This window comes from Hemitrygon akajei, chromosome 1, assembly GCF_048418815.1.
Source record: "Hemitrygon akajei chromosome 1, sHemAka1.3, whole genome shotgun sequence".
Lineage (NCBI taxonomy): Eukaryota > Metazoa > Chordata > Chondrichthyes > Myliobatiformes > Dasyatidae > Hemitrygon > Hemitrygon akajei.
The window spans coordinates 144,382,225-144,408,543 of record NC_133124.1 but is presented as its reverse complement, the minus strand read 5'-3'; the positions used below and the strand labels follow the sequence as shown (position 1 = coordinate 144,408,543).

Below are 26,319 nucleotides of genomic sequence, written 5' to 3'. Positions count from 1 at the left end.
TTCTACTGTTAGGTGAGACCACAACCAGAGGTCATGAGTTAAGAGTAAAAAGTGATTTGTTTAAGGGGAACATGAGAGAGATCGTCATTCAGAGGGTGATGGGTCTGTGGAATGACCTGCCAGCATATGTGGTGGATCAGGGGTCAACTTTGACATTTAAAAGAAATTTGTATAGATACATGAATGAGTGGTGTATGGAGGGTTAAGGTGCAGGACAATGGGACTAGGCAGATTAATGGTTTGGCACAGATTGGATAAGACTTCAAGTTTGTATGAGGCTTGCAGACATTTCATATGAAACATGATAACATAAATATTTGACTCCAGTGTTAAATTTCCAGTGTGAAATTTAAAGCAGGTATTAATATGCAATGCTATCAAATGCTGTAAACATCCATCTGTTTACTGGTGTCCCATGGACATAGAAAAATGTATTATAGAATCATAACCAATGGAGGAACAGAGTGGTTTTGGTGTCCATGTCTAGTGATCCCAGAAAGTTGCCACACAAGTTGAAAGGGTTGTTAAGAAGGTATATGTTGTCTTGGCCTTCCTTAGTAGGGGAATTGAGTTTAAGAGCCATGAGGTAATGTTGCAGCTCTATAAAACACTGGTTAGACCACATTTGGAATATTGTGTTCATTTCTTTGGCCTCATTATATATAGGACGGATGTAGAAGCTTTAGAGTGGGTACAAAAGGGATTCACCAGGATGCTGCCTGGATTGGAGAGCATGGCTTATGAAGACAGGTTGAGTGAGCTCAGGCTTTTCTCTTTGCAGTGAAAGAGGATGAGAGGTGACTTGATAGAAATGTACAAAATGATAGGTAGAGTGGATAGCCAGAGACCTTTCTCCAGGGCAGAAATGGCTAATATGAGGGAGCATAATTTTAAGGTGATAGGAGCAAAGTATAAGGGAAATAAAGCAGAAGTCCGCCATGCAAATTCCTAAAATTTGACACTATATTGGCAATCATACTGGCATAGTACTGCAGTGGCTAGTGCAGTGCTTTACAGCATCAGCTGATTCCCTCCACAGTCTGTGAGGAGTTTGTACGTACTCCTCGTGACTGTGTAGGTTTCCTCCGAGTCTTCCTGGTTCCTCTCACTTTCCAAAAGACATATGGGTTAGTAAGTTGTGGATATTCTATGTTGGCACTGGAAACATGGTGACACAAGTGGGCTGCTGAACAGAATTTGATATGACACAAATGATGCATTTCACTGTATGTTTCAATGTACATGTGACAAATGAAGCTAATCTCTCTTTATAAAACTAAAGAACAGCTGGAATCAGATAAAAATATACTGTAAGACTTATCAGTCCAGTTGGAGATATTTTTAACTTGCATTACTGGGACAATGCAGAGAGAACAAATGGTGAACAGAGCTTGACATGATCTGCAGTAAATGATAACAAAACTAAGGTTATTTGGGAATAGGAACTTTAGCCCACACTCTTCTATATGGGCTTCAGTGAGAACAGAAATCAAGCAAACCGATAGGAAGCTATTCATCTGCTTTTAACTATTCTGCATTACCAACAAAGTCAAAATTTAGCCCCTGTGTGATCAGCATCTTGGGGTATGGTGATGCTCCAGAACGAATTCATTCCTGTGTAGCTTATCCATGATAAGACTCTTGGCAGTGTGGAGGATCAGAGGGACCTTGGGGTCTGAGTCCATAGGACGCTCAAAGCAGACGTGCAGCTTGACTCTGTGATTGAGAAGGTGTATGGTGCATTGGCCTTCATCAATCGTGGAATTGAATTTAGGAGCCAAGAGGTAATGTTACAGTTATATAGGATCCTGGTCAGACCCCACTTGGAGTACTATATAACCATATAACAATTACAGCACGGAAACAGGCCATCTTGGCCCTTCTAGTCCGTGCCGAACACTTACTCTCACCTAGTCCCACCTACCCGCACTCAGCCCATAACCCTCCATTCCTTTCCTGTCCATCTCCCCATCCAATTTTACTTTAAATGACAATACGGAACCTGCCTCTACCACTTCTACTGGAAGCTCGTTCCACACAGCTACCACTCTCTGAAATTCCCCCTCGTGTTACCCGTAAATTTTTGCCCCCTAACTCTCAACTCATGTCCTCTTGTTTGAATTTCCCCTACTCTCAATGGAAAAAGCCTATCCACGTCAATTCTATCTATCCCTCTATCTAATTTTAAATACCTCTATCAAGTCCCCCCTCAACCTTCTACACTCCAAAGAATAAAGACCTAACTTGTTCAACCTTTCTCTGTAACTTAGGTGCTGAAACCCAGGTAACATTCTAGTAAATCTTCTCTGTACTCTCTCTACTTCATTGACATCTTTCCTATAATTCGGTGACCAGAACTGTACACAATATTCCAAATTCGGCCTTACCAATGCCTTGTACAATTTTAACATTGAGTACTGTGTTCAGTTCTGGTCGTCTCACTACAGGAAGGATGCAGAGGAGATTTACAGAGGAGGATGCAGAAGGATGCCATAGAAAGGGTGCAGAGGAGATTTACAAGGATGTTGCCTGGATTAGGGAGCATGCTTTACGAGAATAGGTTGAGTGAACTCAACCTTTTCTCCTTGGAACGATGGAGGATAAGGGGTGACCTGAGAGAGGTGTATAAGATGATGAGAGGAATTGATCGTGTGGATAGTCAGAGGCTTTTTCCCAGGGCTGAAATGGTTGCCACAAGAGGACACAGGTTTAAGGTGCTGGGGAATAGGTACAGAGGAGATGTCAGGGGTAAGTTTTTTACTCAGAGAGTGGTGTGTGGGACGGGCTGCTGGCAACGGTGGTGGAGGCGGATATGATAGGGTCTGTTAGGAGACTTTTGGATAGGTGCATGGTCCTTAGAATAGAGGGCTATGGGTAAGCTTAGTAATTTCTAAGGTTGGGACATGTTCGGCTCAACTTTGTGGGCTGAAGGACCTGTATTGTGCTGTAGGTTTTCTATGTTTCTATTCAAACAATTCCAGAATTACACAGAGAGTGACTTCCTGCTTCAACAATAATCTTTCGTTGCATCCTCAGAGGAGGATACTTTCTCCTTTATTCCGTCTGCCACAAAAAGCAGGATTTCCCAGTGGTCACCTTTTTCAATTCTGTTTTCATTTCATGTCCTGCTCTGCTGCCACGATGAGGCCAGACTCAGGTTGGAGGAGCAACACCTTATATTCTGTCTGGGTAGCCTCCAACCCGATGGCATGAACATCAATTTCTTCAACTTCTGGTAATTACTGCCTCCCCCCTCCCCCGATTCACCATTCCCCATTTCTGTTTCCCTCTCACACCTTCACTTTATACCTGCCCGTCATATCCCTCTGGTGCTCCTCCCCCTTCCTTTTCTTCCGTGGTCTTCCACCCTCCCCTATCAGATTCTTCCTTCTTTAGCCCTTTATCTCTTCCTTGAATCAACTTCCCAGTTCTTTACTTCACCCCTCCCCCCAGTTTTATCTATCACCTGCCATCTTGTACTTCTTCCTCCACTCCTCCCACCTTCTTATTCTGATTTCTTCCCCATTCTTTTCCAGTGTTAATGAAGGGTCTCATCCTGAAATGTTAACTGTTTACTCTTCTCCATAGATGCTGCCTGACCTGCTGAGCTCCTCCAGCACATTGTGTGTATTGCTCAAGATTTCTAGCTTCTGCAGAAACTCTTATTTTTACTTCTTTTTCCAAACTGCTTAGCTAGCATTGAATTAAATGTACAAGCACAGGTGCATTCACCATCTACTTAACCAATTGTGTCTTTAAATAAGGGATCAAATTAAGCTCAGCCTCAATCTTCATCATTCACAATATGTACTAATTCCAACCCATCTCTCTGTTCAGGAAGATATTGATAATCTTACCAATTTAATGCAAATGGAAGAATGGGAAAAGGCTGACTACGAACAGAGTCCAGGACCTAGACGAGGCAAGATGTTTTTTGGCAGAGGCCAAAGCCAAAATCAAGATGAAGAGTAAGTTCACTTAAGTATTCCCCAATCTCTAAATTTTACAACCCACAAACTCATTTAGACAAATAAAGCTAATCTCTCTTTATAAAACTAAAGAATAGCTGGTGTAAGATAAAGCATATACTGTAAGACATCAGTCCAGTTGGAGATATTATTGCCTAGTAGCTTGAAACCGATCATTCATGAATAACAGCATATGTGTGAGTTCCGTCATAAATTAGCAGCTCCATTCCATCCATCACAAGCAGGACTTCCAGGTGGCCAAACTTTTTAATTCCCATTCCCATTCTCATTCCAAAATGTCACCCCCTTCCTTACTCTATTCCTCACTCTGACCTTTTAGCTCTTCTCACTTGCCTATCACATCCCACTGGGTCCACTCCTCCTTCCCTTTCTCCTATGATCCACTCTCTTCTCCTATCAGATTCCTTCTATCCAGCCCTTGATTTTTCCCACCCACCTTCCAGCTGGCCTCTTTACCCTCCACCCAACTTTTTTATTCTGGCATCTTCCCCCTTCCTTCTCAGTCCTGAAGAAGGGACTCGGCCCAAAAGGTCAACTGTCTATTAATTTCCATAGATGCTGCCTGACTTGCTGAGTTCATCTGGCATTTTATGTGTATTGGTTTGGATTTCCAGCATTTGCAGACTTGCTTCTGACAGTTTTAAATCTTTGATTTTATTCACCAATAGCTGTTGACATCTCTATTTTGCAAACTGCAGAGGAAGCTCCTTGGCAAGGAGCCATACCAGGTGAGACAAAAAGGAAGAAATGAGCATGCCTTGGGCCTTAAGAACTAGATTACTGGTTCTGTTTGCTACAAGGTACCAGTGAGGATCTGTGAACATACTTTGCACAGCATGATCTAAACTGGCAAAAAGCAAGCAAAGCAGATGCCAGAAACCTGGTGGAAATACTCAACAGGCCAAGAAGCATAAGAAATTAAACAAGGTCGTTGACCTAAAACATTTAACACTATTTATCTCCCTGACCCAAATATTGCCACTGTTTTCTGCATTTATGTAACATTGCTTATTGTATGATAACATTACCCTGGAAAAATCACAGAGCTTCAGATTGTCCATCTGTGTGTTGTGATGTTCAGTGAACAGGTTAAAAAACAGTTTATCTAGTTAACTAGCATGTTGAAAAATAGATCTGTGATTTTAGATTCATCCTTGTCCGTGTGTGTGTGTGTGTGTGTGTGTGTGTGTGTGTGTGTGTGTGTGTGTGTGTGTGTGTGTGTGTGTGTGTGTGTGTGTGTGTGTGTGTGTGTGTGTGTGTGTGTGTGTGTGTGTGTGTGTGTGTGTGTGTGTGTATGATTTTGTCCAGTTCAAAGGTATCAGCATTCATCCAATTCTGGTTTCTTGCAAAATCCTAAATAAAGGTGGCATGGTAGTGTAGTGGTTGGTGCCACACTTTACAGTGCTGGTTGTAAGATCGGGCTTTGATTTGCACTGACGTAAAAGGAATTTTTTACGTTCTCCCTGTGGCCTTGTGGGTTTCTTTTATGTGATCGAGTTTCCTCCCACATTCCAAAGATATATGGGTTAGGAGAAGTGAGTTTTGGGCATGATATGTTGGCAACAAAAAGCATGACAACACTTGATGGTTGTCAGCATATCTTCACTGATTTGATTTGACACAAATGCCTCAATTCACTGTATGTATCAATGCGCAGGTGACAAATAAAGCTAATCTTTATCCTTATCGTTATTTTGTCCTTGGTCCTGCCTTCTCTGCTTCGTGAGGTGGTAAGCTCTGGTGCTCCTTGCTAAACTGTTGACTCCCTCTTTCTCTCACCATCTTTAAGTTGCTACTTAATTTTACATAGAAACATAGAAAACCTACAACACAATATAGGCCCTTTGGCCTCCATCCTAAATGATCAACATCATCAATTGTCCAGTGGAGCAGCCCTTGAAGACTTGTTGTTATGTAAGCTTAGCTTGTTGTGTCTCTGACATCCAAGCTGTCCTAGTACTGCTCCTCACAACTCAGTCCAGATAGCCTCAGACTGAATCGTTGACTGTTTATTCCCTTCCATAGATATTGCCTGACCTGCTGAGTTCTTCCAGCATTTTGTGTGTGTTATTCCGGATTTCCAGCATCTGCAGAATCTCTTGTGTTTATGGTGTATTGTTTATATCCTAAAGCCATTTCTTTCAGCCCAGCATCTCTTGGACCAGGACTCTGAGAGGAACAGATCAAAATTATCATTAATTTGATGCACCTATATCTCATCTTAAAAAGCAATACAATTTCCAGTTGATCAATGGCCTGTTAAAAGTTTCCTGCAGTTTAAAAAAAGAATGTCTTCTCCTTGTACTCCTCCTCTTCACCCCACTCCTACCTTTGTATAGAAACCATGTTCCCATCCTATACCCTGATATCTCCTCTGTACCTACTCCCCAGCACCTTAAACCTGTGTCCTCTTGTGGCAACCATTTCAGCCCTGAGAAAAAGCCTCTGACTATCCATATGATCAATGCCTCTCATCATCTTATATACCTCTATCAAGTCACCTCTCATCCTCCGTTGCTCCAAGGAGAAAAGGCCAAGTTCACTCAAATATTCTCAAAAGGCATGCTCCCCAATCCAGGCAATATCCTTGTAAATCTCCTCTGCACCCCTTCAATGGCTTCCACATCCTTCCTTTAGTGAGACGACCAGAACTGAGCACAGTACTCTAAGTGTGGTCTAACTAGGATCCTATATAGCTGCAACATTACCTCTCGGCTCCTAAACTCAGTTCCATGATGGATGAAGGACAATACTCCATACGCCTTCTTAACCACAGAGTCAACCTGCGCAGCTACTTTGACTGTCCTATGGACTCGGACCCCAAGATCCCTCTGATCCTCCACTCTGCCAATAGTCTTACCATTAATACTATATTCTGCCATCATATTTGACCTACCAAAATGAACCACTTCACACTTATCTGGTTGAACTCCATCTGCCACTTCTCAGCCCAGTTTTGCATCCTATCAATGAGGATGTAACCTCTGACAGCCCTCCACATTATCCACAACACCTCCAACCTTTGTGTCATCAGCAAATTTACTAATCCATCCCTCCACTTCCTCATCCAGGTCATTCATAAAAATCATGAAGAGTAAGGGTCCCTAAACAGATCTCTGGGGTATCCCACTGGTGACCGACCTCCATGCAGAATATGACTCATCTACGACTACTCTTTGCCTTTTGTGGGAAAGCCAGTTCTGAATCCACAAAGCAATGTCCCCTTGGATCCCATGCCTCCTTACTTTTTCAATAAGCCTTGCATGGGGTTCCTTATCAAATGCTTTGCTCAAATCCATATACACTATATCCACTGCTCTTCCTTCATCAATGTGTTTAGTCACATCCTCAAAAAATTCAATCAGACTTGTAAGGCCCTTGATAAAGCCATGCTGACTATTCCTAATCATATTATACCTCTCCAAATGTTCATAAATCCTGCCTCTCAGGATCTTCTCCATCAACTTACCAACCACTGAGGTAAGACTCACTGGTCTATAATTTTCTGGGCTATCTCTACTCCTTTTCTTCAATAGAGGAAAAACATCTGCAACCCTCCAATCCCAAACCCTCTCCTGTCCCTATTGATGATGCAAAGATCATCACCAGAGGCTCAGCAATCTCCTCTCTCGCCTCCCACAGTAGTCTGGAGAGGTTTTTATGCCAAGGCCCTGGTTTGGGAACTGCTGCTATATACAATTGTGGATGTGATGTAATTTGGGAAGAGATTCCTATGTCAGGGCTGCACTACTGGGCACAGTTTCAAAAAGGGGCTGAGCTTTGATAAAGTGGGTGCAAATTCCATTCAAAATTTTGATTTTCTAAAGCAAATTTCTCAAATTTCTCAAGCTTGTTTCTCAAGCTTAAAACTGTCCAGAACTTGGGATGTAATAATTTATTCTTTGAGCCTATTAACAAATGTTCCTGATGTTTCTCAGAGCAGGAACATGTTGCAGATTTATGAAGGCAGCTGAAAATGGGTTTAATCCCAAACATAAAGACTATTAGTCTTTCAGCAGGAGAAGAATTAGGTCATTCAGCCCATTGAGTCTTCTCCATCATGGCTGATTTATAATCCCCTTCAACCCCATTCTTCTACTGTTTTCCCCCTAATCCCCTAATCTTTGACACCCTTACCAATCAAGAACCTATCAATCTGTTTTAAATATACCCAATGACTTGGCCTTCACAGCTGTCTGTAGTGATGAATTCCACAGAACCACCATCCTGTGGCTAAAGAAATTCCTCCTCATCTGCAATCTAAAGGGGCATCCTTGTATTCTGAGGCTGTACCCTTTGATGTAAGACTCCCCCACTTAAAGAAACATCCTCTTCATGCACATTCCAATATTCATTCAGTTTCAATAAGATCCCCTTATTCTTCTAAACTCTAGCAATTGTAGGCCCAGAGCCATCAAAACTTGTTTCACTCCCCTGATTTTGAAGAACTGAGAATAGCTTTAATAATAATTAAACAGACCATTTGGTTTCATTGGTGTACAGTAAATAATAATCTTAGTAAATAAGTTTTTGTGTGGAAAGGCTAAAAGGGGAGTGTTGGTGGCCATGACCCTAAACATATTTAAGGACTATTTATCCACCACTTAATTTTATCCAGAGTTGTAACTAATTTTGTGCATGTCCAGCATGGAGCTCAGTACTCAATTGAGCAGCTCAAGGGCATCTAGAAACAAATTGCTCTGGATGACCTTTGTATTTGGAGTTCTTCAACCCTTTACAGTAGTTGGTCAACATTATGCAAGTTTTGTTTGGCAGGGATGTAAATACAATTACTATAAACTCTACTTCATCAGTTTATTTCATCTATTTCAATCTATTGCAATCTATTTCATCAGTTCACAATTTAGCAGCTTAAAGAAAGAGAAAAAAGATCACTTCTGTGGCACTTAATGTCAGTAAAATACCCTGGAAGAAGAACTGCGGAAAACCTGGCAGATACTTTGAGCATGTATTACAATATAACCAGTTAATTGTTCAAGTGAGATTGATTATAGAAACATAGAAAACCTACAGCACAGTACAGTCCCTTCAGCCCACAAAGCGGCACCGAACATGTCCATACCTTAGAAATTACCCGGGGCTACCCAAAGCCCTCTGTTTTTCTGAGCTCCATGTACCTATCCCAGAGTCTCTTAAAAGACCCTATCGTATTCGCCTCCACCACCGTCGTCGGCAGCCCATTCCACGCACTCACCAGCCCCTGCAGAAAAAAATTACCCCTGACATCTCCTCTGTACCTACTTTCAAGCACCTTAAAACTGTGCCCTCTCATGTTAGCCATTTCAGCTCTGGGAAAAGGCCTCTGACTATCCACACAATCAATACCTCTCATCATCTTATACACCTCTAACAGGTCACCTCTCATTCTCTGTTGCTCCAAGGAAAAAAGGACAAGTTAACTCAACCTATTCTCATAAGGCATGCTCCCTAATCCAGCTGACATCCTTGTAAATCTCCTCTGCACCCTTTCTATGGTTTCCACATTCTTCCTATAGTGAGGTGACCAGAATTGAGCACAGTGGGGTCTGACCGGGATCCTATATAGCAACATTACCTCTCAGATCCTAAACTCAATCCCACGATTGATGAAAACTAGTCGGAGCGGCTGTAACAGGCAGCATGCACACCTCTCTCTAACCTCTGGTTAGGCACAGGAGTACGTTTAGCCAGAGACTCATTCCACCGAGATGCAACACTGAGCATCATAGGAAGTCATTCCTGCCTGTGGCCATCAAACTTTACAACTCCTCCCTCAGAATGTCAGACACCCTGAGCCAATAGGCTGGTCCTGGACTTATTACCACTTGGAATAATTTATTTATTATTATTTAATTATTTATGGTTTTATATTACTATATTTCTACACTATTCTTGGTTGGTGCGACTGTAACGAAACCTAATTTCCCTCGGGATCAATAAAGTATGTCTGTCTGTCTGATGAAGGCCAATGCACCGTATGCTTTCTTAACCACAGAGTCAACCTGTGCAGCAACTTTGAGTGTCCTATGGACTCGGACCGCAAGATCCCTCTGATCCTCTACACTACCAAGAGTCTTGCCATTAATGCTGTATTCTGACATCATATTTGACCTACCAAAATGAACCACCTCACACTTATCCGGGTTGAACTCCATCTGCCACTTCTCAGCCCAGTTTTGCATCTATCAATGTCCCGCTGTAACCTCTGACAGCCCTCCACACTATCCACAACACCTCCCATCTTTGTGTCATCGGCAAGCTTACTAAACCACTTCTTCATCTAGGTCTTTTATAAAAATCACAAAGGGTAAGGGTCCCAGAACAGATCCCTGAGGCACACCACTGGTAACTGACCTCCATGCAGAATATGACCTATCTACAAGCACTCTTTGCCTTCTGTGGGCAAGCCAGTTCTGGATCCACAAAGCAATGTCCCCTTGGTTCCCATGCCTCCTTAAGCCTTGCATGGGATACCTTGTCAAATGCCTTGCTGAAATCCATATACACTATAGGTTATAGTTATAGGTTAAATGTCAGTAAAGGGAAAGTACTAGTTCTTTGAAATTGTGTCATTCGATTGTTTCTGTCCACATATCAGGAAAGAGGGGACCCTCAGAATTACATTGTGAGTAAAAGCAGAAAACGCTGGAGAAACCCAGCAGGTCAGAGGTCATGTGGTCATGTTTCAACTCCCAAGACCCATCATCACTTCTCAACCCGCTGAGGTTTTCAAGGACTAATTTGTTTCTTGTTAGGATTTCCAGCATCTGCAGTCATTTTAAGTTGCATTGTGCATATCAGTTCAGATATTTTTTTCAAGAATCTGGAATGTGATTTGAAACTACAACCTCTAACTCTGAGGCAAGAGCCATCAGCTGAACCATAATGATATCATACTGAATCAGAACTAGTTTCCTCTGCTCTAATCTACGGTAATCTGTTTTCAGACTGTGGAGTATAAATTTTGGTTTCATTACCAGCACTTTAATTCCTTTTCTAAATGTCAAGCATAAACTGTTATAATTTTGTTTTATATTTTAATAACTGATTCAACCAATTTACCTCTTGTATTACTGACTAAATGTAATGTATCTAACATCAACAGAATGTTATCCAAATGTTAAAATGTTATAAGCATAATATTCCACTCAAATATCTTAATCTAAAAGGTTTAAACCATTAATTTGTGCCATCTTGCTGCTTAATTACTCTTGACTAGATTCAAATTCTAATAAAAAATAGCAAACCAACCAGTTTTAGTTCTGTATATCTTACACATGGATATGATGTCTCCAAGAAGAGAAACTGTAATCACCTCCACTTGACAATCAAATAATGTGGCCATCACAATCAACTTTCTGGACACTGTTTTGCTTTCCATAGCTTACACCATGATCACCACTCCCCAATAATCTCAACCATATACACAGAGCATCCATCCCAAATCAGCATCCACCACCATCCAGGCCATGGTCTCTTCTCACTACTGCCATTGAGAAGGAGGCCTTTGGTCCCACACCACCAAGTCATGGTCAACCATGGGTACCACGCCTCAGGTAGTCACTGGTTTGTCGAGCAGCGTCAACTGTGGCTATTGAGGCCAATCCTGGAACGGCAGACTCTGCCACAGTTGCTGCACGTGTAGGGCATCGTGGAATTGTTGTCCACTGTGTGCTGTGCTCTCCGTTTAGCTCTCTGCTCCGCAAACTGACTCAGTTTTTACTCTACAACCATCAGTCTTCTGAGCCAGAGTGGATAACTTCACTCACCACAACTCTGAAATTGGTTCTGCAATGTATGGATTCACTTTCAAGAACCCTACAGCTCATGTTCTCAGTTTTATTTATTACTTCTATTTGTTTTTGTTATTTGCACTATTTGTCTTCTTTTTGCATATTAGTTGTTTGTTTTTGTGTGTAGTTTTTCATTGCTTATATTGTATTTCTTTGTTCTGCTGTGAATGATTGCAAGAATATGAATCTTGGGGTAGTATATGGTGACATATGGTGACATATACAGTACGTGCTTTGATGATAAAATTTACTTTGAACTTTGAAACAAGACCATAACTGACTACCTTTTGGATCTTTTGAATGCCATTAAAGGGTCTCGACTCAAAATGTGGGCTGTTCATTTTCCTGCCTGACTTGCTGACTTCCTTCAGCATCATGTGTGTTGCTGTAGGTTCCAGCTTCTGTAGTCTCTTGTGATTTGAGGTCTTCAATGTGGAGGGGAGCCCTCCTACATTTTTCCATCCGCAAGGAATCATGAAACTTTTTTTAATTCATGGAACCAGAGTCTTCCATCTCCGTTTCATTGTTGGGTTTTTAGATGTTTAGAACATGTGTACGTTTGCAAATTTTAATCAGATTCTAAATGATTTTTTTTAACCAAGTGTAATATAAATTTATGGAACAACCTACCCTGGGAGGGCTTTGGATATTCAGGGAGTGGGTATGTTCAAACCATGATGACACATTTTTGGACACATGAAGATTGTTGGTTGGATATGGGGATCAGCATACCCCGCTGACAATCGACACTGGTGCACCTCAGGGGTGTGCGCTTAGCCCACTATATATATACATATGACTGTGTGTCTAGGCCCAGCACAAATATCATCTATAAATTTGCTGACGATACAACCATTGTTGGCAGAATCTCAGGTGATGATGAGAGGGCGTACAGGAGTGAGATATGCTAACTAGTGGAGTGGTGCCACAGCAAAAATCTGGCACTCAACATCAGCAAGATGAAAGAGTTGAATGTGGACATCAGGAAGGGTAAGACGAACGAACACATACCAATCCAGCAGCTATACTTCATGAGGAGTTTTAAGTGATTTGGCATGTCAACAAATACACTCAAAAACCTCTGTAGTTGTACCGTGGAGAGCATTCTGACAGGCTGCATCACTGTCTGGTATGGAGGGTGAGGGCTACTGCACAGGACTGAAGGAAGCTGCAGAAGGTTGTAAATCTAGTCAGCTCCATCTTGGGTACTAGCCTACAAAGTACCCAGGACATCTTCAGGGAGCATCTCAGAAAGGCAGCGTCCATTACTAAGGATCTCCAGCACCCAGGGCATGCCCTTTTCTCACTGTTATCATCAGGTAGGAGGTACAGAAGCCTGAAGGCACACACTCATCGATTCAGGAACAGCTTCTTCCCCTCTGCCATCTGATTCCTAAATGGATATTGAACCCTTGGATGCTACCTCACCTTTTTTTTGAATATACATTATTTCTGATTTTTGCACATGTTTAGATCTATTCAATATATGTATACTGCAATTAATTTACTTATTTGTTATTATGATTTTATTTTTTCTCTTCTATATCATGTAATGCATTGAACTGCTGCTGCTAAGTTATCAAATTTCACGTCACATGCCGGTGATAATAAACCTGATTCTGAGAAGAAATCAGGTTTTACAGGATAAGCCGGGATCTTAATGAATGGGCCAAGCTTGCTGAGACTTGTTATTTACTCCTGTTTCATCCTGTTTCATTTAAGTTGTCCTTTGACAATGTAACATGTTAATTATCTTGCTTCATGTGATCAATGAGCGAACAGCAGATAAGACCAAAAGATACAGGAGCAAAATGAGGGCATTTGGTCTATGGGTCTGCTCTGCTATTTCATCATTGCTGATCCGTTTTCCTGCGTTCTCCCCATAACCCTTTGTGCCCAGACTAATCAAGAATCTATCTCTACCCAATATACTCAATAACTTGGGTCCACAGCTGCCTCTGGCAATGAATTCTACAGATTCACCACTCTCTGGCTAAAGAAATTCCTCCTCATCTCTGTTCTAAAAGGACACCCCTCTATTCTGAGGCTGTGTTCTCTGGTTTTAGACACCCACAGCATAGGAAACATCCTCTTCAAATCCACTCTTATCAAGGCCTTTCACCATTTAATAGGTTTCAATATAGAATAAAATGTACCAAATATACCAAATTATATAAATGTAATCATCATCAAGTAATCCTATACGAAGGCCAAATTTTAAAAAGTAATTTTTAGAAGTGTTTTGAAACATTCCACGCTACTAGCCTGGGGTATCTCAGCTGGTAGAGTATTTCTAAGATTCACACTTTATTCATTGTTACCAATAACCAAACATTCTGCTTTTCTTCCCCCTTATTTAGTTTAAGGAACTTCAAACTAATCTATTCTCTAATGCTAGTAAGATACCAGGGTCACCAGACATGATTCTATGTCGATTAATATTGTGCAATCTTATTTGCACTGCACTACCCAGCAACAATTCACCCCATCTCATTTAGATTATAATGCTTTAAGGCATCTTAATTTATATCCACTTCCTCATTTACTTTTACCACTCTCTCTACATCTCACTACTAAGGTGTTTTATTTACGGTACTTTGCAACTTAACATATAAAGCTTCATTTACATTATTATGCGGCTGGAAACCAGGTTTGTTGACTGTATCACAAGAGACTCTGCATCTATTTTCTTTTCTTTTCAGAAGCATTTCATCAGGTGCAGAAATACAGGAGGAGATTGAAAAGCTACGGTTGAAGGTTTCAGACATTTATCACCAGCAGGAAAACACAACTTTGACACTGACAAATGAAATACGGAGAACACAAGATTTGATCAATGAAATACTCAAGCATTTTGGATCTGGTAATAAGTTGACACAATTAGCAAAAATGTTTTGCAAGTCAAGGTGCTTTTCAGTTATTAGCTAGGATAGTGAGCTGTGAGGAGGATGCAAGAAGTTTGCAGAAAGATATAGATGGACTAAATGAGTGGTCAGGAATGTGGAAAAGAGAATATAAAGTAAAGACTGTAAAGTTATTCACATAGCTGAGAAGAACAGAAAATAGTATCTTTTAAATCAACCGCAAGGACAGCATTGTTGTTTCCTCTGGCTTGGCCTGGGGTCTTGGCCTCCAGTTAAAGTGTTGTAAAATGTATCAATTCATGGCTCTGCAGTTGGTAAATGACACACCTTGCAGCCACTGTGGTGTAGACAGAGGTAAATGTTTTGGGCGGTAAAAAGATCACCAATCAAACAGGTGTTTCCTGGATGGTGTCTGGGATGAGGGCTATGGTAGGAGGAAAGAATAAAAAAAACAGATCTGGCATTTGAGGGCATTAGTAATGATCTAATTGAAGCATAAAAGATTTTGAAGGGGAGGATAGATGGTTTTTCTATCTGGATTGATTTGGCCTGGGGAGTCAGGTGTCTAGGTAAATGGTCAGCATGTAGAGCTGACTTCCAGAGGAATATTTTTAATCTCAAGAGTCGGGAATCTCTGGAATTCTTTCTCATCCTGACAGCTTAGGATACTTAATCACTTGTGTGAGTTCAAGGTGGATAATACAGTTTTTGACTCCAGGGGAATTGAGGGATAGGGAGATCAGGTGAATTTTAGAGAGTTTGGACTTGATGGAAAGCAGGCTTGGAATTCCACATCCTCCTCCTCTTATTTCTCCCTATTTTTCATGTTCCTAATCAGAGTCAAAGGACTATTTTTTCCATATCAGAACATCTCCAACCCTCATTTTCCGCGCTTACTTAACTCTGAACACAAGGTCCCAGGAAGTGCAGTCTAGTAAGGCAATGGGTAACGCATTGAGGAGAGGGACGATGAAGACTCACTTAATTTTACACTGGCAGAGAAATTGGCATTATGCATATCTTAGGTATGATATGTGTGAGAGACTGGACTCTGAAGTATATAGCAGGCAAAGTAGGGGTAGCAGTTCATGAGAAGGCAATTGCAGCCAAATTCTTCTGCAGAGGACCCTGCTGAAAACTTGATAGGATCAGTGTTGGTTACATGCTGTACTTTGGTGGATTAGGAGCTGGTCATTCTACTATTAAAACCCAGAACCAGCCATGCATTTGGCTTTTTACAGGACTATCAAGCATGGGGTTGTCAATTCATCAGATCTCTTGTAAAGTCTGCCACAATTCAGCAAACAATTAAAAAAAAACAGACGACAAATCAGGCAGTATATGTGGAAAGAGAAAGATATTTAATGTTTCAGGGCTGAGCTACCTTGGCAGAACTGAGAAAGAGAGATGACAAGTTGGTTTTAATTTGCAGAGAAAGAGGGAAGGGATGGATACAGCAAAGGGAGTATCTATGATAGGATGAAACTAAATGGTTTAATGTGACAGAATCTGATTATGCTTCTTTATGTTATGAGTTAAGTGTTGCTAATAGCAAGGCAATGCTGTAAGCTCAGCAGGCCAGAATGTACTGATGGAGGGTAAAAAACTGAGCCATACAGATGGATGATGAGTAGAAAAGGTCAGGTCAGACATAAAGTGAACTAATGAGTGAATTATCTAAAGCTGGAGAATTCAATCATTGGCAGCACTCAAAGCACAGCAGGGACTAAGCAATTGATATTTTGGGTTGAGACCCTTCATGTGGACTAGATACATCCAGTAGTCCAGATGAAGGATGCCGACTTGAAACATGGACTGTCCATTTCCTTCCAGAGGTGCTGCTTGACCTGCTGACTTCCTCCAGTAATTGGTGTGCTGCTCCAGATCCCATCATGTGCAGATTCTCCTGTGAATTTAACACTGAATCCGGAGGCTGTAATGTGCCCTGGTTGAAGATGAGATATTATTCCTTGAGTTTGTGTAGAGCCTCACTGAGGTCCACACAGAGAACACAAACACACAGGCTGGAGTGTGAGTGGGATAGAGAATTAAAGTAGCAAACCCCCTTTCATTACAGCAGTGACCCTAAGCTTCCAGCCTGCTGACACCTTCTGCTAGTCACCATCTGTGATATTTGCTTTAGTGCTAGTCTCTTTCTGTTAGCTTAGCCAGGCCTGCTAAGCATGTTTCACTGAGCTACCAGGTAACACAGACAAAGAACACAATATGGTTCAAACTACTACATCATCTCAGTTGAGCTCACTCTATCTGAGATAATCCCATTGTTCTATTTACCCCTCTTCCACCTTCTCTCCTACTGAAAACTGGTTATCTCTTTCACTGTTTGACAGACCTGAAACATTAACTGTTTCTCTTTCTATGGAAGCTGCCCAATCTGCTGACTGTTTCCTGCATTTCCTGATTAGTTCCTACTGCTACACAATAGCTTTCACAAAATGTCTACTTGCTGCAGTAGAAGTAGAGAAGTTGTGTAAGCTCATAGAAACAGAAAATGCTGGAGATACTCAGCAGATCAGATCAGGCAGCATTCTGTGGACAGAGTAATATCAGGTCAACGACCGCTGAGCAAAACAGGAGAAGTGAGAAAAGAAGCACTTTCTGCTTCTGGAAGATTAAGCGATTTGCAACATGACTCATATAATTGGTGTTCAATTGATGTTCACTAGCATTGCTAAGTTAACATCTCTTGGAATTGACAGAGGCTATATAGAACGAGACACAAAGGAGGATAGCATTCACATCAACAAGTTAAAGTCAGTGTGGTCTAGATTTGAGTTGGGGTGGGGGAGGGAATAGTGGTTTAGTCTAATGCACCTTCAGATGGTTCTGCAGCAGAAATGATGATGAAATATGCCAGTGAAATCACAACCATTGACAGTCCTGACTAATAATTCCACTCCTGCAGTGGATGCCAGGATTTCTATTGGGCTCTCCTTTCTTGTATACTCTTTTTCCATATTTCATCCTCTGTTAACACAGATTGATTACCTGACATGGGACCGCTACTGTAGTGTAGTGGTTAGCACAATTATGTACAGTACAGGGGACCTGTGATCACTTCCCACTGCTGCCTGTATGGAGTCTGTATGTTCTCCTAGTGGCTGTGTGGGTTCCCTCAAGGTACTGTGGTTTCCTTCCACAGTTCAGTTGGTAAGTTAATTGGTCATTGTAAATTGTCCCGTTCTTAGACTAGGACTAAATTGGGTGTTGCTAGGCAGTACAGCTCGAAGGGCCAGAAGGGCCTATTCCATGCTGTATCTCGCAATAAAACAATTATCAGGGCTTTACACAGCTAAGGTTTCCCAGTGGAGGCAGAAGACTGTGAGGTTCTCTTTTTCCTCAAATATCCATAATGACATCCAAAATAGGATCTGTCTTCCACAGAGGTTTCTATTGGATCTTGGCTTTGATCTTTCATTGGTTTGACCTTCTCCCCTTTGACTAGCCCTCACGTTAACTCCTGCTGTGACATTATCAGTTTCTTCTTTGGCACTGGTAAACTCCACCTTTTGAGCTAGAATCCCTCTAGGAATGCACTAAGCAATCAATGGACCTTCATTACCTCACCACAGGAAATTCCCATTCTGTTCACTTATACAATGCTGTCTATTCAACAGTAGCTCTCATTACACAAACTGGTCCCTCTCTCTCTCTTTAAACATTGATTTCTCAAACTTCTAGTAATTGCAACCTCCCTTCACCTCCATTCTCATTTCTTCTATCACCTTATCTCCTTACCTGTCCATCACTTCCCTCTGGTGCTCCTCCCCCTTTACTTTCTTCAGTGATCTTCTACCCTTTCCTCTAGACACTAGACACTAGAATACTACAGCACAGTGTTGTGCTGACCCATATATTCCTAAAAAAAAATTATTCCCTTTTCTCCAGCCCTTTATCTCTTTCACCTATCAGCTTCATAGCTCTTTACTTCATCCCTCCCCATCTTCCCGTTTCACCTATCACCTACCACCTTGTACTTTTTCCTCCCCTATCCCTAGCTTCTGCCTTAGTCTCATCTTTTTTCCCAGTCCTTATGAAGAATCTTTGCCTGTAATGTCAACTATACTCTTTTCCATAGATGCTGCCTGGCCTGCTGAGTTCCTCCAGTAGTTTGGGTATGTCCCCCTCTCTCTCTTGCTCTAATTTCAGGAACAGCTTTCTATACAGAGTGCTTTCAATTTATTGACTAGCATCCTCATTACACATTTTCCGTGGTTTTTGTCTGCTCACCAACAAACATATTTACTGCATATTAATGTGGCTTTGACAGGTCACTGGCAGTTACATGAGGCAATGAATAAGTTCAAGTTTAGTTATCTTTCAACCATACATGAACAAACATGAATAATGTACAGCTGAACAAAGCAGCGTTCCCATGCCAAGATACAAAACACAGTACCAACAGTCATACACAGCAGAAGGCACATATAAGATAGTAGTAAACACACAGTCACACAGGACAATATGTATAGCCCAAATGTCTGAGTGGCATGTCCTGTATGTTGATGGTGCATGGATGTTAGCAGCAAAAACAGGCAGTTTTCTGCAGTCCACAGATGAATGCATGCACACACGCAATCCAGCTTGTCATTTCACTGATTAAACACTGGAGGGCTGCATCGAAAGGAAGGGCTAGCCCATAAGAGCATGGGTGCCGTGCTGCACCACCTCCGGTGTCTCCCTTCCTGAATTGCTGCAACAGGTGAGCCCACAGCTTGAGGCCAAGTGCCCACAATGACCAATACCACACAGCTCCCCCACCAAAAAATGAACTCGCAATATTTTATCAGTTTCCATCAAGGCCTTGTGATCACAAGAGAAACATCTAAGACAGTCACTCGCACACAACCTTCAGGAACTGACTCCAATGCCTTTCTGTAGCACGGTCCACACAAAGTCCAGCTCCTCTGCCAATGAGTAGCTCATTGGTGGCATAGACCTGCAGTACCTGAAGTTCTTGAAGTCCAGCATCATCCTGCGATTGGAAAAAAGAGAAAATACCTTTGGTTGGTCCCTGAGAGGCTACTCCACCCTTATGCACCAACATCTTACCAGATATGCTAGAAATAAATAGCTGGAAGTGCCTATTTTTACTATTTTCCTAGGGCTCTAATTGCATCAATATATTACAACTGGAGACTGAAAGATGCTTCATAAATTTCTACATTGCTTTTTTAGGAGGTGCATTGACATTTCCCTGGGAGTTCTCCAATTCTCCATCATTTCTTTGGCAGTAAATTAGGAGAAAATTCTCAAAGTTACAGTGTAGATTGGGTAATCAACAAGATTACAAGCAGTTGTTGTATGTCCTTAACTTTCATCAGATGTTATACAAGTAATTACATCTTCTTTAAATTAAGTCACATCTTTAAACATCTTTGTGGTAGCCGGCACACTATAAAAATTCTGTTTGCATTTGGTATGAATAAAATAGGTATTTAAAACAGTATCAATCGCCTATAACATTTTGTAAAAGTTTTCAACAATTAATACAAAACTTGTTTCTGTGCTTTCTCTCTTTTCTAATCATTTTTAGGTGGCAGTGGGTTCCAGTTGCCACCTGAGTCAACTGGAGATGCTCAGGAGAGCAGCCATGAATGGTAAGTTTTGTTAAGTGGTTTGTATTGTTGAGGGTTATATTAAGTCGTCAAAGAGTTCCTTCTGTCAATCAAACACAAGTCTTGTGCTGAAGATCACAGTTCCTTGCTCTCCAGTCCAAACATCATGATCTCACATTTCCTGGATTTTCCAGGCACCAAGAATGCTGATTGCCAATAAAACTATAATTAAATAGGGCTTTGGCAATCCCTAAAATACTAAACGATTTTTGAGTACTAAGCTCAAAAGGTTTCTGAAACATCCCATAACAGAATTCATCTATCAAACAAAGTATCCAACTAGACCCATAAAAAGGTTAAAATCATAAACAATGTCATTTTTCTATAACATGTTTAAATGATGTAGCATGTGTGTGATCAAATTGAAATATCATAATTCATTTCATAGTTCAAATTTGATTCCTCCAAAAACCTAACATTATTAAATACTATCTGTAAAAATGACAATCTGCATGCAAAAACAACAATCAGCCTTACAGAGCCAGAAAAAATATCATCACTATGTCCTAATGTACCATCAAAAACTTATTTTTACCGTAATAACAAAGCTTAATGTTGGATAATGCATGGTCATGCACTTTGGTAGTAGAATAAATATGCAGAAATATCTTATGGTTTCTAAAAAGGGAGAAAATCCAGGAATCTGAAATGCAAAGGGACTTGGGAGTCCTTGTGCAGAACACCCTGAAGGTTAACTTGCAGGTTGAGTCAGTGGTGAGGAAGGCAAATGTCATGTTAGCATTCATTTCAAGAGGTCTAGAATACAAGAGCAAGGATGTGATGCTGAGGCTTTATAAAGTACTGGTGAGGCTTCACCTTGAATATTGTGCACAGTTTTGGGCCCCTCATCTTAGAAAAGGTGCTGGCATTGGAGAAGGTCCAGAGGAGGTTTACAAGGATGATTCCAGGAATGAAAGGGTTATCATACAAGGAACGTTTCATGGTTCTGGGTCTGTACTTGCTGAAATTCAGAAGGATGAGGGGGGGGATCTCATTGAAATCTTTGAATGTTGAAATGCCTAGACAGAGTAGATGTGGAAAGGATGTTTCCATGGAGGGTACAGCCTCAGGATAGAAGGGCACCTTTTCATAACAGAAATGCAGAGAAATTTCTTTAGCCAAAGGGTGGTGAATTTGTGAAATATGTTGCCACATGCAGTTATGAGGCCAGGTCATTTAAGGTAGAGATTGATAGGTTCTTGATTGGACATGGCATCAAGGGTTACCGGGTGAAGGCCAGGAACTAAGGTTGAGGAGGATCAGCCATGATTGAATGGCCAAGCAGACTCGAAGGGCCAGATGGCTTAATTCTGCTCCTGTGTCTTATGGTCTTAATATTTTGATGGTTGTTTCTAAAGTCAGTTTTGTTTTTAGTTAAAATATAGAAGAAGTTGTCAGTTTACCAGTATTTCAATAATGCATTTTTGACAATAGTTATAGAGTATTACAGCATGGAAACAGGCCCTTCAGCCCACCTGGATGGTGCTGAACTACAAACCCGCCTAGTCTTATCGACCTACACCCAGACCATAGCCCTCCATACCCCTCCCATCCATGTACCTATCCAAGTTTCTCTTAAATTTTATAATCAAACACATATCCTCCCATTGTGCTGTCTGCTCGTTCCTCACTCTCACGACCCTCAGAATGAAGAAGATTCCCCCATGTTCCCCTTAAATATTTCACTTTCACCCTTAACCCATGACCCCTAGTTCTAGTCTCACCCAACCTCAGTGGAAAACGCCTGCTTGCATTTACACTCTCTATACTCCTCATAATTTTGTAAGCCGCTAACAAATCTCCCAGCATTCTCCAAAGCTCCAGGGAATAGAGTCCTATCCTATTCAACCTTTGCCTATAATTCAGATCCTCAAGTCCTGGCAATATGCTTGTGAATTTTGGTTCAGAGTATCTAGACCACTTTCACAAATAAGTTCAAGGTGGTATATATTATTCTGCAAGAATTCTTTCTTGCCTTGGAGTCGATGGGAAGTTCATGTTTAAAAGAAACTGCACCTCAAAATCTGTAGAACTCATTATTTTTTCATGACAGAAGGATCCACCCATTCCTTTGCCCCATCCCATTCTGTTAATTTATTTTTATTGAATGCTAGAAAGGGCAAGTTATAACTACCTGAGTGAGGAACAGACATAAGAACAAAGCAACAGTGGGACATACACATGTCCAAGCAACTAGACATGTCACTGGGGCAACAATAAAAATTAGGACCAGGTAATTACAATTGTAAGGATGGCAAATTTGTCTGCTGTATTTCCTCCTACTTTTCTGTAAAATTGACAGTAGTTTGATCAATTAAAAAATAAATATAAAATATCAAATAACACTCTTTTCTGTTACTTTCAATTAAAGGCTTATTTACAAGAAAAGCTAGGACAAACAATGTTGATGCCAAAACCTAGTGAAATAGAAATATTAATTCAAAAAAGAAAAATTAAAAAATTTACATCTTGTATGTATAATTTGATTCAAAAACAGACAACTAAATCAGGAATTCATAAATCAAGACAAAAATGGGAATCTGATTTGAATGTTAAAATTGATGGAAAAAACTGGTCAAGATTATGTTCTGATAGTATGAGAAATACAATAAATGTTCGACTTAGATTATAAGGAGAAGGTGGGAGTGGAGGATGCTATCACGTATTTGCTGCACAAATCACTCTCTCACCTAGATGGGGTCAGTTGTGCTGTGAGGATTACATTCCTTGACTTCTCTAGTGCCTTTAACACCATCCAGCCCAAGATCTTAAGGCACAAACTAATGGAGATGGGAGTAGACTCTCACATGGTGGATTGGATAGTGGACTACTTGACAGATAGACCTCAGTATGTGCGGTTGGGAGACTGTAGGTCTGACACGGTGGTCAGCAGCACAGGAGCGCCGCAGGGAACTGTACTCTCTCTGGTCCGGTTCACCCTGTACACATCAGACTTCCAATATAACTCGGAGTCCTGCCATGTGCAGAAGTTCGCTGATGACACGGCCATAGTGGGGTGTGTCAGGAATGGACAGGAGGAGGAGTATAGGAAACTGATACAGGACTTTGTGATATGGTGCGACTCAAACTACCTGCGTCTCAATATCACCAAGACCAAGGAGATGGTGGTGGACTTTAGGAGATCTAGGCCTCATATGGAGCCAGTGATCATTAATGGAGAATGTGTGGAGCAGGTTAAGACCTACAAGTATCTGGGAGTACAGTTAGACGAGAAGCTAGACTGGACTGCCAACACAGATGCCTTGTGCAGGAAGGCACAGAGTCGACTGTACTTCCTTAGAAGGTTGGCGTCATTCAATGTCTGTAGTGAGATGCTGAAGATGTTCTATAGGTCAGTTGTGGAGAGCGCCCTCTTCTTTGTGGTGGCGTGTTGGGGAGGAAGCATTAAGAAGAGGGACGCCTCACGTCTTAATAAGCTGGTAAGGAAGGCGGGCTCTGTCGTGGGCAAAGTACTGGAGAGTTTAACATCAGTAGCTGAGCGAAGGGCGCTGAGTAGGCTACGGTCAATTATGGATAACTCTGAACATCCTCTACATAGCACCATCCAGAGACAGAGAAGCAGTTTCAGCGACAGGTTACTATCGATGCAATGCTCCTCAGACAGGATGAAGAGGTCAATACTCCCCAATGCCATTAGGCTTTACAATTCAACCGCCAGGACTTAAGAACTTTTTAAAAGCTATTATTAATGCTTTTTGAGATAGTGATTTAGATGCATATCATATTTTTTACTGAGTTAAGTATTGTATGTAATTATTTTTGCTACAACAAGTGTATGGGACATTGGAAAAAAAGTTGAATTTCCCCATGGGGATGAATAAAGTATCTATCTATCTATCTATCTAATACAATATAATTTTTTACATCAATTATATATAACACCACAGAAAATAGATAGATTAAATTCAAATATGTCTGACCAATGTTTTCGATGTAATCAAGAAATTGGTACTTTTTTACATTCTACTTGGTCTTGTTTTAAAATTCAACCATTTAGGATAAATCTAAGACTTTTATTGGAACAAATTACTGGAGTACAACTCCCACATAGTCCAGTATTATTTTTATTAGGAGACATTGAAGGGACAATACCGAAACTTAAATTGAATAAGTATCAGAAAAAATTTATAAAAATTGCATTGGCAGTAGCCAAAAAAGTTATCGCAGTTACTTGGAAATCTGATTTATATTTAACTATGGATTGTTGGAATAATGAAATACATACGTAGTTGTATTCCACTTGAAAAATTTACATACAATCTAAGAAATGAATATGATATATTTTTGAAAATTTGGCTCCCATACTTACAAAAGATAGGATTAAATACATAGGTCCTTTGAAGATAAAATTATAAAGTAATTGGGGAAAGTAAAAATAAATATTAAAATTATTTTGAACTCCATGGAGCATGTGGGGATCCTCCGATATCCAGGTAATCTTTCTCTTCTTTTTTTTTCTTTCTTTAGATAAGGGTTAAAGGGGGGAGTGTTAATATTATTTTTCTCACTATTTTATCATCACGTTTATTCTTTGTAATTTTCTAAAATTTAATTAATAAATAAATAAATAAAATTGACAGTAGCCACTGTGGGTTCACTTTAGCTTGTAATTCCACTTTGAAGAAAGCTAAGGCACAATCTGGAAACCCACATCAAATAGACAAGAGAATGTGCATATTATTTTAAGGATTGGATGCATTGTAGTGTCTGTGCAGAGTTACTGGTAGTACAGTATTATTAGAGATGCACATAATGTTATGCTACACTACAAAAGGGAATAATTTAGGCCTTTTTTTCTCTTACACCCTTTTTGAAGCAATCAAATTATAATTTTTATTTGATTGTTTAATGCTTCGCTGTCTCCAATCACGTGTCAATTTTTGACCTAAGGTACCCTTCCATTTTTGTTTGACTAATTACATTTTCTTCTTTATCCTAGAGATTCTTCAGAGTAAGTAATTAATTACTCAAAATGACATGAAGTGAGCACAGTGGCTTCATAACTCAAAGTGGAAACCGAGTGAGAATGTTGATTTAAAAACAGCTGTAGAAGAAATGTCAACATCAATCAATTTATTACTGATATTTTATGAAAGTCATTCAAGTTAGAAGATAGCTGTAAATGTGGACAGTGGTGTCAAAAGTTTAAGACAAAAGATTTACAAACTGCAATATTATAATCTATTAAGCTAATTTTGTACTGTCATCTTGTCACATTTGCAAATATCAGTAGCCAAGGCCAAGCGACTTCGTTATCAAACTTTCAGATTAATTAGTTACATCTTTGCAAAGGAATTTCAGCTTTGAAAGAAATTGGCAGAGCTTCATGTGATAGTATTGAGCAGATCATCATCAACAATCTTGTCAAAGTTCTACTTTCATTTGCTTCAAGGTATAATTGGGATTGCTTGCAAAATTAAATTCAACTGTAGATTTACAAAGAGGCTAAGGCAATAATGCATTATTAATGATAAAGCACTGCAGGTCTCAGGTTTAAGCCAGCAGAACAAATGGGAATTCCTTTCCTTCTACTAAACAATTGCAATATCAGTTAGAGAAGAACATGTTTTATCAGTTACCTGAGTATCACCTTCATTCAATCTAAATACAGTTTAGCTCAATTGATTCTCACTGAGCAGTCTAGCTGCTGTTTCAGAGTAGGATGCCTGTTATTCAGAGTTCCATAAACTTGATAAAACTGCTGGGAAAAGAAATGTCTCAACACCAGAATGTCTAATTATATCTGTGCATCAAACTTGTTTCTTCTCATTAAAGCACCATGGACAGTGTCTGCCATTCTGTGTATTGCTGCATCAATAAAGCTGTGTTTTTAAGTATCTTGAATTGAGTGATAATTCTGTAGCACCAGCCTAAAACTCGTAGCAGGTTTTATAACAAGCTGGCAAGGGAATGAGAACACTGGGGTTACCTGGAAAATGTTTTCATTGAGCAGAGTTAAGGACATTGAAATGCCTTGAAGAGGCCTCTGAAATCTCAACTTACTCCAATGGTG

The 26,319-nt window shown here is 40.5% G+C and overlaps 1 protein-coding gene across 1 annotated transcript in view; it reads left to right on the top strand.

Moving 5' to 3' along the window:
- The window catches only part of LOC140724067 (uncharacterized), a 102,483-nt gene extending 76,393 nt beyond the window's left edge, over nucleotides 1-26,090 (top strand). The window contains exons 14-17 of the mRNA XM_073038830.1: nucleotides 3,838-3,968; nucleotides 14,485-14,645; nucleotides 20,204-20,267; nucleotides 25,246-26,090. Of these exons, the coding sequence (XP_072894931.1) occupies nucleotides 3,838-3,968; nucleotides 14,485-14,645; nucleotides 20,204-20,267; nucleotide 25,246 (357 nt within the window). The 3' untranslated portion in view covers nucleotides 25,247-26,090. The remainder of the gene's footprint in view (nucleotides 1-3,837; nucleotides 3,969-14,484; nucleotides 14,646-20,203; nucleotides 20,268-25,245) is intronic.
- Nucleotides 26,091-26,319: the final 229 nt, after the last annotated feature.